Source organism: Drosophila sulfurigaster, chromosome 2R (genome assembly GCF_023558435.1).
Source record: "Drosophila sulfurigaster albostrigata strain 15112-1811.04 chromosome 2R, ASM2355843v2, whole genome shotgun sequence".
Taxonomy (NCBI): domain Eukaryota; kingdom Metazoa; phylum Arthropoda; class Insecta; order Diptera; family Drosophilidae; genus Drosophila; species Drosophila sulfurigaster.
In genome coordinates this window covers 4,326,147-4,342,995 of record NC_084882.1, presented here as the reverse complement: position 1 = coordinate 4,342,995, position 16,849 = coordinate 4,326,147, and the positions used below count along the sequence as shown (strand labels likewise).

At 33.1% G+C, this 16,849-nt stretch overlaps 1 protein-coding gene across 1 annotated transcript; it reads right to left on the bottom strand.

Annotated features, from left to right (window-relative positions):
• Positions 1–2,209: 2,209 nt before the first annotated feature.
• Positions 2,210–13,803, bottom strand: LOC133836228 (uncharacterized). The gene is given in 6 exon segments (XM_062266593.1): positions 2,210–2,405; positions 2,464–2,643; positions 4,487–4,633; positions 6,796–6,817; positions 6,819–6,961; positions 13,786–13,803. Coding segments are annotated over 5 exon segments (570 nt in total). The 5' UTR covers positions 6,942–6,961; positions 13,786–13,803; the 3' UTR covers positions 2,210–2,307.
• Between the last annotated feature and the right edge of the window lie 3,046 nt (positions 13,804–16,849).

Sequence of the window (16,849 nt, the reverse complement as noted above, 5' to 3'; positions counted from 1 at the left end):
TCGCATCTCTCAGCACCCAAAATTAAAGAAATTTGCGGTGTTAACAGTTAAAAGAGTGATTTCGTCGGCTGATCATCTAAAACGAATGAAACTTAAAAAAAACGCCGTTAAATGATGCACGCAAAGTTTCACGACTGCTCTCTGCGCGCAAGCATATAAGCTGGACGAGCGAATCGCAGAACATGTTTTTTTCCGAGGAAAACAAATTTAATTTGAACAGCCCTGATGGATACAATTATTATTATCGCGATCTTCGAAAGGAAGATCATTTCCTGAGCCGTCATGGCTGTGAGGGAGGCGTAATGGTTTGGCGGTCGGTATCAGACTTTGGCACTTGTAACCTGCAATTTGTTACTTCCAAAATGAAACCTACAAATCTATAATACAGACTGCGTTTCCTCATTATTCTAACATTTTTCACGTTATTAAATGGACTTACCAGCAAGATAACGCTCCTATTCATACAGCTAGGGTTGTAAAAGAATGGATTAAGGGTCAAAATGTGGACCTGCTCGGATGGCCCCCATATTCACCTGACCTTAATAAATTGGAAAACGTATGGGGGTTGCTATCGCGCAAGGTATATGAAGGAGGCAGGCAATTTGATTGCAAAACAACTTTAAGTTGCGGCAATTTAAACGGCCTGCACAACAATTTCGCTGCAAATAGTGCAAACAATTCCCGATCGTTTATATGAAGTTATATAAAAAAACGGCGGATTCATTCATTATTAAACTTATTAAAAATTAGATTAGAAATGTAGTTAAGTATAAGCCAACAACAAAAAATATGAAATGTCTCAAGTTTCTTATAAAATTTGATTTTTTTTAGGTTGAAACTATTCAGATGTATACTTTTCATGGTGTGAGATGCTTTCTTCTGCCTGTTACATACATACATTGCCTGCAGGCACAAAGTTGTAATACCTGTCTACCCTATAGATAGATAAAAAATCAAAACAATGAGGTATCGAATTATTATACCGAAGGAATTCTAAATTAATTCGTATATAATTTATTTTTTTTTTTATCTGATCGCAAGCAAATTTTCGGAAATTACTATAGTTGAAATTACTATACTATTTGAAACAAACTTGATCTGTGTGCAAACATAACAAATGCTGTCAAAAAATTATATAATCGACAAAAATCGAATAACAAGCGTAATTTTAAAGGTAAGTCGCGAATTTTTGTATGTATATTCAACAATAACTAAAAATTGTCGAAGTTATTAAAGAAATACTTTTGTATGAGCAAAAATGACTACTTACTAGGTGTCTTAGGCACTTTGGCGAATATTCCGGAATATTTTGAATGTGATACTATATCGATATGACAAATATACCATCTCGTATTTTATAATTTTATAGAATATTATTTTGGTATATTTTGAGAATAATACCGCAATATTTTACTTTTATTCAAAATGGGTGGTAGGTACCTCACACTCGACTGTGGTTTTCTGACTTGTTTTTACATAAAGCAGGCGAAGCTACGAGCTCAGCGGACAGTATAATATAGTTTACTTACCTCCTTTGTAAAGCATTTATTATACGCAATTTTAATTTTAAACGTTTATTTAATAAAATTTTACTACTACGGACAAAAATTGTTCAATGTGTATAGCTTTCATCAGCAAATGTACAAAATTTATTTAGCTTTTTTTATTGCATATAAGCTACGATTTGCCCTGGAAGTGCGAACTTGTAAAACTGTTTGACGTGGTTGTGTTTCATGTGATTCACAATGATAAAACGTAGTCAGCGTAACATATCTTTGATACATTATGTAATCGTAACAGGTTTATCGCATATTCGTACAAGACTACAATTATTTTGTTAAACTGTGTTAGAACTGTCTACTTATTGAATCGAAACACGTTGCTTAATATAACCGCCACTATATATGTTTATATTTATGTGTATTTATTTATATGCATATATCAAGTACAGACTAAATTTTTGTAGCGATACCTATATAAAAACTTTATTAACAATATATCGTATATAATCTATGTATAACGCGACTTTGTGTGAGAAGCGAATAAAATTTACGGTGGTACTTATGAAACTTATCAATTTAACATTTGGACAAATTACGACTGCAATTACATTGTGTAAAGCCAATTTGCTATGCTAGGTTTCTGGATTTGAAAGAGTATTATCAGGAGCATACATATGTTTCTTAAGTGTTTGAACAAGGCGATTCCATTTGATTTGTTTGTTTTGAGGCACATTCGATGGATCACTAAAGGACATAAAAATAAATGGTTGGATTGTATATCTCATGCCAGGGCTTAAATCGCTTTCTAGAAATTCTTTTTGATGGCCATGAAGGCGGAGAAAGCAAACGGCGTCATCAAAGAACAGACATATACCAAAATATTTACCAGATATGAATCATTAGCTAAAAATATCAGAAAATTATTTTCAACTTTGATTTTTAAAATGAAAATTCGCCATACCTCCATTGCAAATATCGTGCAGAATATCCTCCACATATCCATTATCATTATCACAAAGACATTGCTTGATTTTACTTGACATAAACTTAGAGACCCCAATTGTTCGGTTGTTGTTGTTTTCGAATTGACAAACCATTCCATCTTCACAATCGTTGTTGTTGTTGCACTTATGGCGCAGCCCTGCAGGGTTTATAAAAGTGGTATCGAGTGTAAAGAATATTAGGAAAATAATAAAAAGTGGTTTGACCTAGCTGATGAGCTAATTACAAATTTAAACTGAAATTCCTGTAACGACTAGCCAGATTTGCTTTTTTAAATTGTGTAAATATTTGTATTTTAATAAAATCTTTTTACTGCGTAAAACTATTATTTTACTCTGTGACTGCTCTTCTCGTTTCATACATGATACATATCTAGATTCATACATTTGCAACAGCGTTAATAATAGATTTTTGCACTGTTCTGCATCTTTACCAGTGCATATACATCTTTACCTGAGCATATACATGCCTACATACATATGTATAGGTATATTATTCTTGTTCAGAAATATGTCGCGGACCGATTAACCATCAATGCACATTCTAAGGAAGGAGTTCATTCCATATTACAAAATTAACGTTAATTCTCTAAGAAGTTATTATCATAATTCATACCCAGCAAGCAACTTATAACAGTTGAAAAGGAAATTAAAACATTAAATCATTTTAAATTTTTAAACCAAAATAATACCAAACAAAAAATGTCAAATAGCAAACGATTAGATTCAATGAAAATTATTAAAATTAATCATATATCTTTCCAGCAGAAGATTCCTAAAAGACTTTTGTGATTCAAAGTGGTCTCTCTCTTGACTTTACTCTCATTCTTGGATTTATTCAAAGCTTTAAAGTAAATAAAAAAAAGATATGTATTACTCTTACTCAAAGGTCAATGATAGTGCAGAGCTGACCACTGCGTTTTGAATATATATAATAAATGCAAATATATACAATTTAGATTTACTATAAAGGTATTACCCAGCCCAAGATTGTTTTCAATTGGATTTTTAACACCAGAAACATGTTGATACAGTGACCTTCAATCATATAAAGTCTTTTGTCATTGAGTAACAATATCAAAAAACGAAATTTAACCATTTCCATATCCTTCCCTTTAAATTTTCCATACAACATTAAATGAGTGATTTAAGAGTGTTAACACCTTAGCTTTTGTTGCTTGTGCCGAGAGCATTTTTTATATAAATTACATTTTATATAAACTTGACTATTTCTGTGGACATTCATTATTACTATGAGAACTATAAACATTTTTGGCATTTTCTCGTCTGTACGTGTTCTTTGTAATTTGTTTTACTGTGCATGTCACAAATTGGCATTGCGACGATTCAAAAGGTAAGGTAACCTATTTTATACACGGCATAGTCGCATAAATTTTACTTTGCGCTGCACTTAGTGAAAAACTTGATTCATGTTGGCTCGTGTAATACTTCTTTACAATATCGTAATGTTAACAAAACAACACTATTATTTTCAAGCACAGTTTTTGACTACGAAAATATGCTTGTTTCCATACAAATTCTTTGTGCTTATGATAACTTTCAAAATAAAAAAAAATACTGGAAAATGTATTCTAAAAATCGTATACCGCTGCAACAAACCGCTTTAGAATTAATTGCCCGTTCTTAGGTATTAAGCATAAAGGTCTAATGGAATAATAAATGGGTCAAAAAGGGAAATTTAAATAAATAAAGAGATCTCATGAGGAAGTACATCAGGTGTATTTACGTGTACATGCTAGTTTGTTGATGAGACATTGTTTAATTCTCATTTATAGCCGCTTGACACTTATTCCGTTAACAAGCAAAATAACAAGCTGTGCCTTTGAATTATTCAAGTAATTTACTCGTATGTATATATGTATGTACGTGTTTATGAACAGTACATAGTAGTTAGATATGTAGGACACAGGTAACACTAGCATAAGAACAACGTTTATGTTTCTACTATACATTTTTACTTACCCTTGAGTACATCAGGACAAAGTCCATTCGCTGGAGGAGAATCGTCTCCGCACAGACAACGAAGTTTGTAGTCGTTGGGATCCCTCACACAACTAGTACGTTCTATGGCCGAGCAATCCTCGTGTGTACTGCATTCGCGCCCTTTGACTGTAAACCGAATGACCATTAATTACACGTAGGTTAATACTATTATGTTATGTATTATGTATAAGTTTAGTTTTTATACCCGCTATCCATTACGTAAAAGGGTATTATAACTTTGTGCCTGCAGGAAATGTATGTAACAGGCAGAATGAATCATCTCCGATCCGATAAAGTATATTCTTGATCATCGTCAATAGCAGAGACGATATGGCCATGCATGATTACATTTAAGTATGATTACGATCAGACAAGGAATACTTTTATTAAATATCGCAATCAAGTCTAAGTTGCTTTGGCTGACTCTATATTATATTTTAAACCTAGTACTACATATATCGATATACCAAAAATAGCAGTCGGTTTATTTTAGTATTTTTGTATAGTCTTAGAATATGGATTTGTTAAAGATGAGTTGTGGTTATATCACTGTCGAGAACTCTCGACTATAGATTTCTTGCTTTTATTTTTTATCAATTATAAATATTGTCAGCAAAATTGGATGTATGCTACTTTGACTCAACAAAGCGTATTCATTTTGACTAAATATAATACAAATATAAATTTGGATTTTAGATAACATTTACCGAGCATTTGTAAGCGTATTAAAAACTATAATAATGCAACCTGCAATGTCTACAAAACAGAGCTGTTAAATTGGGGAATATTTTAACGCAGCAAAAAAAAAAGCTATTCCCGTTTTACCTCAAGTGTAGAATAGGCAGTCAATGACAGATAGGTTTCCTTCAGTCTAATTCAACAAATACTACCTTAAACTCATTCAACCTTGTACTAACAAAATTCTGCTTCCCTTTCCAAAAAGTCAGTTCCGGCAGTTCCTTTATCGATATGCATTTACCAATTTGCTTTGCCATTAGCATTGTTGTCATATCATTTGACTGACTTGTTTGATCAATTTCTGATTACTGCTTACTGCAAACGTACTAAGTTAGTTTCAAATACAATTTATGTGTATTTGCTTATAAGGTTGCTAGAAACACAGCGTATCATTGAACAATTGTTTAAGTGTGTAGCATTCCTATTAATATTTCTCATCAAATATTTAAGGGATTAACATGTCAATAAAGGCCAAGATCTACAAGAGATGGGTGTTACGATAGCATTTAAGACTTGAACAGTTCTGTTATTTTTAACGTATTGAGATACATATATGTTCATATAGTGCTATAGTTATACATATGTAATAGGTCATCTACTGTCGAAACGTGTGAAATATCCATATGAAATATGTCTTTCACACACCACAATTTGCAATTTGGTGCAAAGTGAACATTACGGCGAATTTGAAATACGACTTGCTTTGTTGTTGCCGCAAGACAAACAATGTTTCGTGTGTGACTTGTATTTTCAGAAATGACAGAAAATGTTATAACCCAATTCTGAATCCAACAGGACGGATGTGAAGTGACACACACTAGTCGCGATTCAATGACGCTGCTCTCCAAGGTGTTCGACCGACTGGTTATATCGACGGACTTAATTTTGTATTGGTATTTGAAAAGCAAAGATTATACAGAGACGCTGGAAAATGTGATGTGAATGCTTTATAGTCTTGGAGCTCTGTAAGTTCATAAGGAAAGACAAACGGACATAGCTATGACGACCCAGATTTTGCCGCTGATTAAGAATGACACACATAAAATGTACCACAAAGTTATAATACCCTTCTTATCCTATGGGTAGCGGATATAAATAGTTGGTCACATCAAAAGTTAAAAGTTAATTATCTTTTAAATGATATCTCAATAGATGACCCACAACCCATTACATTTCATAAGTCTGTGACTTGCATTTTGCTAACTTTAATAAATATAAAGAATAGGAAGTTTTGAATATGAATACATTTTATAATATAATAATAAATTATAATACAAATTTCTGACTTTCAGAATCTTCGAAGAAAAAAAAAAAATGTCTCTTAAGATGGACAATTTTATGCCGAGATCCTAAAATTTTAAAAAATTTGAATAATGTTAATTAAACTTTTTCATTTTAGGATTAAATTTCATTCTATAATGAAAATTTCTCTAGTATTAAACATAGTAATCCTCATTTGAGACGAAGGATAGAAAACATAAAATTTGTTTTTCAATTATTCCTTATCCTTAATTTAAGTTACGTCTGGGTGAACTTATACTGCAGCTTACCTGTGGGAGTTTGTGTAGGGGGGCGGCTGATTATTGGTCTTGCCGAATGTTGTTAATGCCGTTGAGCTGACACCAAAGAGGATGATAAAAACACCAAAGAGCATGGTTAGGCTGCCACATTGTGTAAAACGCTTCAATGGTTGCATTTTATGTTGCTGTACAAACACTTAAAAGCGTAAAGTTATGTTAGGGCGCGAAAAGTGTTATATAAAACACTTCTTCCTTCGTTTTATATAGTATACAGTTATAAGTTCAATTATTTGCTTAATGTTCAAATAATTGGAAGCTTTCTTAACTAAAATGCTAGAAGTCTCTCCACTAAGTCCATTAAATATTTTATGAACGAAACAAAAAGTATTGCTTCACATCAACGTCACTTAAGATTATTCTCGTATTTCGTTTATATTGAACTTGTTAGACAAGTACACACTTTCAATTTTAGTTTTAATACTAATTAAGTCAGGAAAAAGACTTGAGTCTGAGCCGATTTTACAACGAACCATTCGCTTGCGCGTTCTAAATCCAAATGATGAATTTCCTTGCCGAAACGTTGCTTAAATTTTGTATACCAACTGCGCCGTGGACAGCTCAACGGCTACTTACCACTCGCTCACGCCAGGTACGGCCTACCCTTAAGGCTCAAGGAATTAAAATTAAACGAACTTGGTAACGAAGTGCATATACTCTTTCGGATTACAGGATTTCAATTGAGGTAAGAAGTGTGTTAAGGATACTGCAGATATTCTACACAGCATACAGGTTGGGCATCTCAATCATTATATAGTAAACGAAAAAAAAATTAGGTAAAATAAACCAATTTTCCATGGTTTTCCATTTGATTTTCATTTTATCATCTGTTTCGTGTGTTAACTCTAGATTGTGATATTCTAGAATGAAAGTGTAATAAAATCTTCTTTCAACTACTCTATAACTATGCCAGAATTTATTCATTTATGCATGTACAAGGTGCGTTCCAAAGTAAACAGGACTTTTAACAAAAAGACAGAACAAATAGCTTTTTCGGCAAAATCAATTTATATTATTCAAAATAGTCTCCTTCTGCTTTAATACAGCTTTTTGCACGGTCCAAAAGCAAGTCGAACGAGTGTTTTAGCTCGTTGCCCGGTATGGCCTCCAGTATGCCGGTGCAAGCCTTTTGAATGGCCTCGACGTCTGCATAACGCTTTCCTTTCATCGGCAAATGCATTTGTCCGAAAAGGTAGAAGTCGCACGGTGCAATATCAGGTGAATACGGGGAGTGGTTGATGGTTAAAATGTGATTTTTGGTCAAATAGTCGGTCCTTCGAATGTTTAATTCTGAGCAATTTTGGACGTCAGTCAATTTCTGCGGAACAAACCGTGCACACACCCAAATGTTCGGCCAAAATGCGATAAACCGATGTTTTGGAGATGTTCAATTCTATTTCCATTAATTTCAATGATGATTTCGTCTGATTTTTTATGAATTCACGCACAGTTTCGATGGAATTTTCTGTGATCACGGATTTTGGTTGGCCCACATGTTCATCGTCATTTATGTCCACACGATCACTTTTAAAACGTTGAAACCACTCGTGCACTCTGCTACGGGATAGGCAACCATCGCCATAAACTTGTTTCATCAATTGAAACGTTTCGGTAAAAGTTTTAAAACAAAATTTAGTGTTGGGTTTTTTGTTCGAAGCTCATTCTCGCACCGATGACAAAAACATACTGACACTTAAAAGGCAATAACTTCACTTCCAATAGATGAAATGTCATGAAATTTTTACTGGAAGTCGATAAAGGATAGCAGATTCTAACGCAACAGTTGACATAAATATGGCGCCACCAGAGGGCGCTAGATTCAAAAAGTCCTGTTTACTTTGGAACGCACCATGTATATGTGCATGTGTCTGTGTGCATGTCATGCTGTAACGCACTTGTAGTGACTTCGTGTGCTTCGCTAACGAAGATGGATTTTTGTTGTTGCTTTGTTGTTTCACCTTCGTGCAATTTTTATTGTTGTTGTGCTCAGGACGTAGCCTTGTCTTGGTGTAACTCAATGGAAGTATTATAATAATGGCGAAGTCATTAGAGCCATTGCATAGCTTAGTTTTCGGAGCCCCTAACTAATACACTCAGAAGTCAAACAACAATAAAGTGTAGCATTAGCACGCACAACAACTAGCAACAAAAGCGACATCAACCAATGCAAATAAAAAAGCACAACAATCTCAAGACCAAAAAAAATAAATGCTAGAGGTTGGAGTATAGAGTATTTTTGAAAATCAACAGCAAGTCCCTACTTTGTCCATTACTCAGTTGACTGTTTTCTTTTTAGGACTCAGCTATAGTTACAGGTCTGAAACTACGAATACAACTAAGTGTACTACTCATTTGCTGATTTCTGCTTGTTGCTTCCGTAAAATAGTGTTCAAAGGTCGCAAGCCACGCCGACAGTGTAGAAAATGGACATCGGCCCAATGCATGAAACTGAAGAGTTACTACAAATTCTAAATGTGCTATTGGTTTTTGTAGCCTGCTTGATATTAATATCATAATTATTTAATATTTTATTTAACGGTTGGGAAAAATTATAATGGAAAAGTACATATGTTTTTTACAAAAACCTTGATACATTATCCAGCTATTATTTAAAACAAAGTTCATGCAATTTAATACACGAGGTACGAAGATAGCTTTGCACACGAGTAGGTAACCCACAAACTTATAATAGAGATTTTAAGGCCTACAAAGGGGTAGTAAAGTGTATGCTTGGCATACAATGTACTATGTTGAATTTGACCCGCTTTTGTGACCAAAATTAAAAATTTTTAAATTAACAAGATTTTTGAATGCAGGTTTCTTGAATAATGAAAGTTATTACTATAGGAAGGTATTTTAGAAAAGTGGGCGTGTCCACGCTCCCCTCCGCCCACAAAAATCGAAAAAAAACGAATATCTAAAGCAATTTTCAAGTTAGAGCACAGGATGAATGTCCTATTTCAAAAGCGTCCTGCAAATTGGTCCAGATCGGATAATAAATATGGAAGTTGTTCCAGAAAAAAAATCGCAAATGCTTTACCACAGGCTTATTTATCATTTTACGAATAGTGACGGCCAGGGTTTAACGCAAGTAATCTTAATAGGACAACAAGATCAATAAGTTATGAAAGTGTATATGGCATTTCGTTACTCACAAAAGCTCCTTGCTTACGCTTAAAACCTTTTGGAAAGTTCAACTTTCTTTCCAAAAGTGACAAGGGGACAACACTTGGTAAATATACAAATTGTTTGAAAAATACGAACAAAACACGAAACATATTAGTATCAACACATAGTATTTTGTAATTTAATGATTTTTTGTGGGAGATACATATGCCAATTTGAAATTGCACCGCAAACTTAACATTTAACACAGCACGTGGTGTCCGCTTGCAACAGCGGACTTTAACAGCTGTTATTTTAACAGTAAACTGTTAAGTTAACATTTTAGGTATACAATATCGCGATTTGATCATTTCTCAACATGCTAACTTTGAAAAAAACGGAAATTTGAATAATTGTGAAAAATGAGTTTTGGCCACGAAAACGGGTCAAATTCAACATAGTGCAATGATCAGCCAGTTCGTAACTTGGAAACCTGGAATTCATGTAATACCGAACTTCGACATGCTTAACTTTTGATGATGGTAGTGGTGATGCGAAGTTTATTTTTGGGCACATTGCCATAGAATATGACAATCTGGAATCTTATCAGGTCAATAATCTTCTAATAAACGATTGTTTTGATTCGTGTGACAAACATTTGGTATCTATGATGCAACGCATAGAAAATAAATTGTAAATGCAAACAAAAAATTTTAATTTACAATAATAATTAATTAAACAGATAGTGAATGTGAACTCTCTATCTCAAGATACTGGCTATAAAGAATTATTGAGGTTAACGAGTTGTTTTGATTACTGATGAAGAAAATCACAAAATTGTACACCCCTCCCGTTTTCAACGGGCTCAAGCAACGAGTATTATGAGTTTACTCTTGCATGGCATACCTAATTAAATCAAAGCGAAATATTTATATGAATGTATTTGTATATACACATATTTTTTGGCATTATTGATAAATGTTGTGACCGAAATTGTAGAAAAATTATACAGCAAAATCACGAATGAAAAGCTACTCTAGTGCTTATAATACAAGCAATCTAAAAACTGACTTCTTCCAGCAAACAAAGTCGTGTGGCTGTGCCCAATAATTAAATAACCATTTCTTTTCGTTTGTCCACAATCTTGCCGCCATGTTATTCTTAACTGATGATTAATTAGTGCGGCTGGCAAATGCAAAGTGGCATCGTTGTGGAACTGGCGATGAGCATGCCTAGAAGTCATCACGTTTACGCTGCGCAACCGGAACCCAGCCCAGCCACAATAACTCTTGACTGAATGCCAATTTGGCTACTTTAATTTCGTATTACCGCCACGACTAATATCACACAAACCGCATGCATACCTAAATTCAAATTTACGCAAGTATACAAATATATGTACGTACATATTGAAATATCTCACTACTAACGAGCACTGACACACTAGGTTCACAGAACCTTCCTATAAATGTAACAGATATGTAAATATGCACAAATCGAAATGGGAATCTGAAGTACTGGGTCCAAATGCGTCTTTCTTATGTCGGTTAATATTTCCGTCTAAAGCAGACCCTAGATTGAGGCCTTAATCTATGCAATCAGATTGTCAGTAGCTGAAGGGGCGTTAGACGTAAACATACATAATATATGACATTAATATATGACTTATGATATGTGTATAAGCCATTTCTTAGAGCTTGACTAACTGATATTTACTATAGAATATTATATACGTATATTATTTTGTTGACCGTTAACCCGAACTTTCTAAATGTTTATGCGGTCAACCAAACTTACATTCAGAAGTATGGTAACTTACGCATGAAGAAAAAAAGTAAATCTAAATAACAAAGGGGCAACGAAACTCGAGAAGGCAAGAAACTGGAGAAAAATCAATGGCAAACTACATTGAAAACTTTTGCAACTATGAGTGTTCCGTATACAAAATCCAGAGAGTAAAGCACACGTCTAAACACAGTTGATTGCAAAGCTACAAATTCGTTTGCAAGTTCGTTATTCAAGCAGCCAGACTTGTAATACGAGTATGAGTACCATGGGGTCCCAAGCTGTTCATAGGCCAAACTCCCTCATTATTGCCCCAACCTCTTGTAGTGGCTAAGTATTCGACTGTTTGAATTGATGACGGCTCCGCTGCACGCAATCCATGACATCACCATTGTTCACGAATGTTAGTTTTTTCTTAAATCGCGCTATACAAATATGCTGGCAATTAGAATGAGTGGTAACCATCTAACGAAACCATGGAGGCATAGCCTCGTCAGTGACTTAGGTGACACACAGTATTACTCAAAGGACTTGAAGACCTACGCAACCCAACCCATCAGGTCAATGCCAATAATTGGTCACAATATAAAATAAAATACATATTAAATTTCAAATCGATACGAGAGTTTTCTAAATGAACTTTGTCATAGAAGTGTCATGTAAAAATACAAATGATGAGCAGGAACGCACTCGACATTAGCTTTTCCTTTATTTTGATTGCACTTAGTCCTGTATTAGTACGATGCATTTATAACATAGAATTTAAATATTTTTTTTTGTGAATGGTATTTATAAATTGTTTCCATCAGATTTCTTTCAATATAATTTGGTTTTATGCGAATTTTAAAAAGTATTTTCACAAATTAACGGATAAAACATTAAGTCGCCTGCAGGTAATTTTTATACCCGCTACATATAGGTTAGAAGGGTATTATATTTTTGTACCTACATTAAATGAGAAGAAATCTACAACCCTATAAAACATACATGTAATCCTCATTAGCGTCAACAGATGAGGCGATTTAGCCATATCCGTCATTTTGTATGAATAGCTAGATCTGAGACTATAAAAAAAAATAGGCCCATCATTTTTTTACAGCATTTGCCAATTATTGTAGGCAGAGCAAGTTTATTTTCGATTTTTTCACGCTCACAACTTGAAACAACTAAGAGTGAGATACCCGCTACCCATTTTGAATAAAAGCAATATATTGCGGTATTAAATATACCGACAAAAATTCACAGCTCTAGTGGACTTGATCTGCGTGCAAACATAACAAATGTCGAAAAAAATTAGATCTCTATCTCTTACAGTCTCTGAGATCCAGGTGTTCATATAGACTTTGAGTCCATCTGTCTGACAGATGTTATTAAATGAAATATTATTAAAGAAATAGTTTTATTTGGCTGCTTTGTTTAATGATTTGGTATATCGTGAATGTAATAGTATATTGGTATACCAAATTTAGCATACGGTATATCTTTGTATTTTTTCAGTGCACTGTTTTGTTTGTATTGAAAATGGGTAATGGGTGTCCTGGAGCCTTACCGCAGGATTTCTGAAAACGTGCGATGGGGTAACAGCTTAAAACTTAATTAAAATGATTTATGGTTTCGTATGATTGGGTTTGCTTTTATTCTTACAGGGACTTTTGAAAGGAGTTCTGATAGATGGTTTTATTGTTGGAGCATTTTCCACATCTTTTTCGCTTCTGTTACTTGCGGGGAAAAAAAAAGAAGTATTTAGGTCAGTCGACGCAGCGCCGTGGAATTAAAATTACAATAATATTTTTAATATTCCCCTAGATAGTTTTGCCATTATGTGTTCGATCAACTTACGAAAGCCACCTATTGCGCAAATTACACAAGAATTGTAAAATTGGTTTGAGAGAAACTGTCACAAACTGAAAAGAAGATAAAAATACATGTACAAATACATAGAAAGCTGAAATTCATAAGTTTAAACTCACTTTTTAGAACAGTTTAATAAGGTGCGTTTATATTCACAGGATAAATAGACATAAACAATCAAATAATTATTATAAGATTAAATAGAACGATTAACTAATTTACCGAGAATAAACGGAGCGCACAAAATATAAATACGACTGTTTGCTAAACAAGGATGGCAGTTATATTTATATTTTGAAATATTTTGCAAAACTAGTTGAAAACTAGTTGAGTGTGTTTGATATCAACATACAACGAGGGCGGCTTGGCAAGTTATAGATTAAGGCAAAAAATAGGTTTTCATATAAGTAAACTTTTACTGATACATGCATGCACGGTTGCGATTCCAAAAAAATTTTTACCAAAATTTTTAAAAAATGTACCAATTTTAGCAAAAATGTACCACACATTTTTTCACGAAAGATCTTTTGTATTTCACAAATTGTGATTCACAATATATGATTCACAATATATACGTAGTGATAGACTTTAGATTGGCGCATACATATTTTCTCAATTGACACAATACGTCCCAAACTATATGCGATATTTTCCAGTTTTAGTCATGGTTCAATTTTTAACTGATACAAAATTTATGTCTGGCGGAAAAGAGCCATTTGTTAAAATAATATGTGTGAACATAAAAGGCAGGCATATTGAAAATGTACCAAAATGAAAAAAAAGTGATCCAATGTACCAACGCATACAAAATGTACCAGTTTTGGTACATTTGTACCAAAAGTGGCTACCGTGTACGTATGTTATTCTGCAACTCATCCGTTTTAAATTTTCTTTTAGTCCAAAAACTTTGGCAAGTTCGAGAACATAAGTACTAAGAAATTCTAAACGGTAACGGATTAAATTTAATTTAGATTATATGACGATGTCTGTGAATATATTTCAAATATTTCTAGAATCTAAAAAAGCGTTGATGGCTGCCGCATTTGCTCAAGGTATAAATTAAAGTAGATTATGAGATCCTTGACTGGAAACTAAAAATTACGTCAATCGTGCTTTGTTTTTCATATGCACCTATATATTATTATATATATTTTAAAATCTTAAAAATGAAATGAACACATAGTTGAACAATTTATAAAATATGTTTTAAAATTTTGTACCAATATCACTATTGAGCAATTCCCGAATAAGAATGACCGTTTTGACTGTTTTAGGAACTTCACATGAATTATTCTAAGGTTCAAAGAGGAATTATATAATTATGAAAAGGATGATTTCAATACGGCTGTGTAAATTTTAATAATAATATATATCTTCTGAAAAATAATATTATATTGAGAACTAAAGCAATTTGATATTAAAATTTTTCCTTTTCTTAGTGAGATCAGTTACTTACCAGCCCGCCCTAATAGCTTCACATTAAAAAAAATACATTAATTAGCAATATTGTTCTGTTAAAAGGAGAAATTCCGGTTTAATTTAATAAGAAGCGTATTCGTTATAAATAGATATATTGATATATGTACATTTTGATAAATGCATGAAAACAAGTTACAATGCTACAAGCTACCTTATTTACCATAAATAAACGGAGCGCACAAAAAAGAAATGAAAATCGAAATCTACATTTTTGCAAAATACGTGAATACTAATTACGTAACTGTAAGATATTAAGAAATCAAAATTTTTGAAGAAGAGTTTTGCAAATGCCAGACAGCTAAAAAATGTTAATGTTAGCGTATGCCAGTAACGCTGTTTCTTTCGGCAGCACTGCATTTTCTCTGGCACTGTCTATGGCGAAGCCTGATTAATTGTTCAAGTCACAGCCAAAATTATAAGTGATTACATTAAATGCGAACTTTCGCGTTTTATTTAACAAACTATAATATTGTGCGTAAAATCTACTAAAAATGCTTTGTAGCTTAACAGTACCTTTGTGCCAACAAGCTCTTGCTCGCTCACCACGAAAGAGTGACACTAGTACAGCGACGACATTAGCAATAGTAACTGCAACAATATCAACCGATTGCCCGATCAAAATAACAACTCTAAGCAGCGCGATCCCCGAAAATAAGCTTTGGTCATAAATATTAGCTAGGATCTCTACATTCCAATAAACCGTAAACTTGGGATAAACCCAAGAAAGATAACAATCTTCAGTGCTTTTTGATCCGTAGTATTACAGAAGAGCCACACAAAAGAAACAGTCCAGTGCAGGGCAAAAATTGCCAAGATCATTCTACATGCTTTGCCCAAAATGCATATAGAGAGCTTTTTGACTCGGCAAACAGTCACAATACCAGCATTAACAAGAAAGATAACCATTTCCTTAAAATATACAAAATTGATAAGAAAGATACAAGTAAGAAAGTTACAGTCGAATGTGCTCGACTTTGAGATACCCGCAACCCACTTTTAATAAAGGCAAAATATTGCGGTATCATTTTCAAAATATACCGAAAATACTATAAATATACTAAATGGTATATTTGGTATATCGATATAGTACCGCATTCAAAATATACCATAGACGGCACAACATACCAGATTGTCAGCCAAAGCAACTTAGACCCCTAGTAAGCAGTGTTGCCAGATTCTTCGGAGTAAAAGTTGCTAGATTTGAGAAAAAAGTTGCTAAAATTGCTAAAATTATAAAAATTGCCAAAAAGTTGCTAAATCTTTTCAAGGTTAGTTTTGATAGATTATATTCATTTTATATTAATGTAGGAATAAAATATTGAAATTAGAAATAAAATAATTAAAAGAAATAAAATTTCGTATCTTCTTGTGTTAACACCTATTACAAAAATATCCGAGTACTTTTCATTTTAGTAAGTACTCATAGAAAAGTACATACAACAACAACATTTCCCATGCTTATGTAGCCCATACCTGTTTATATAAATATATAAAAATAATTTTTAATTTGTTTTATTTATATTAAAATATTTAAATTCCAAACTAACCTTATAAATGTTGTTTATATACTTTTGTTATCTTCATTTAATTTAAAACAAATAATAATAAAACAAGTAAAAAAGCTACAGTCGAGTGTGCTTGACTGTGAGATACCCTCTACCCTCTTTTGAATAAAAGCAAAAATTGGGTTTTATTTTCAAAATATTCCGAAAATTCTACAACATTCTAAAATATACCAAATTGTATATTTGGTATAACGATATAGTACCACATTCAAAATATATCATAGGCAGCTCAGTATATCAGA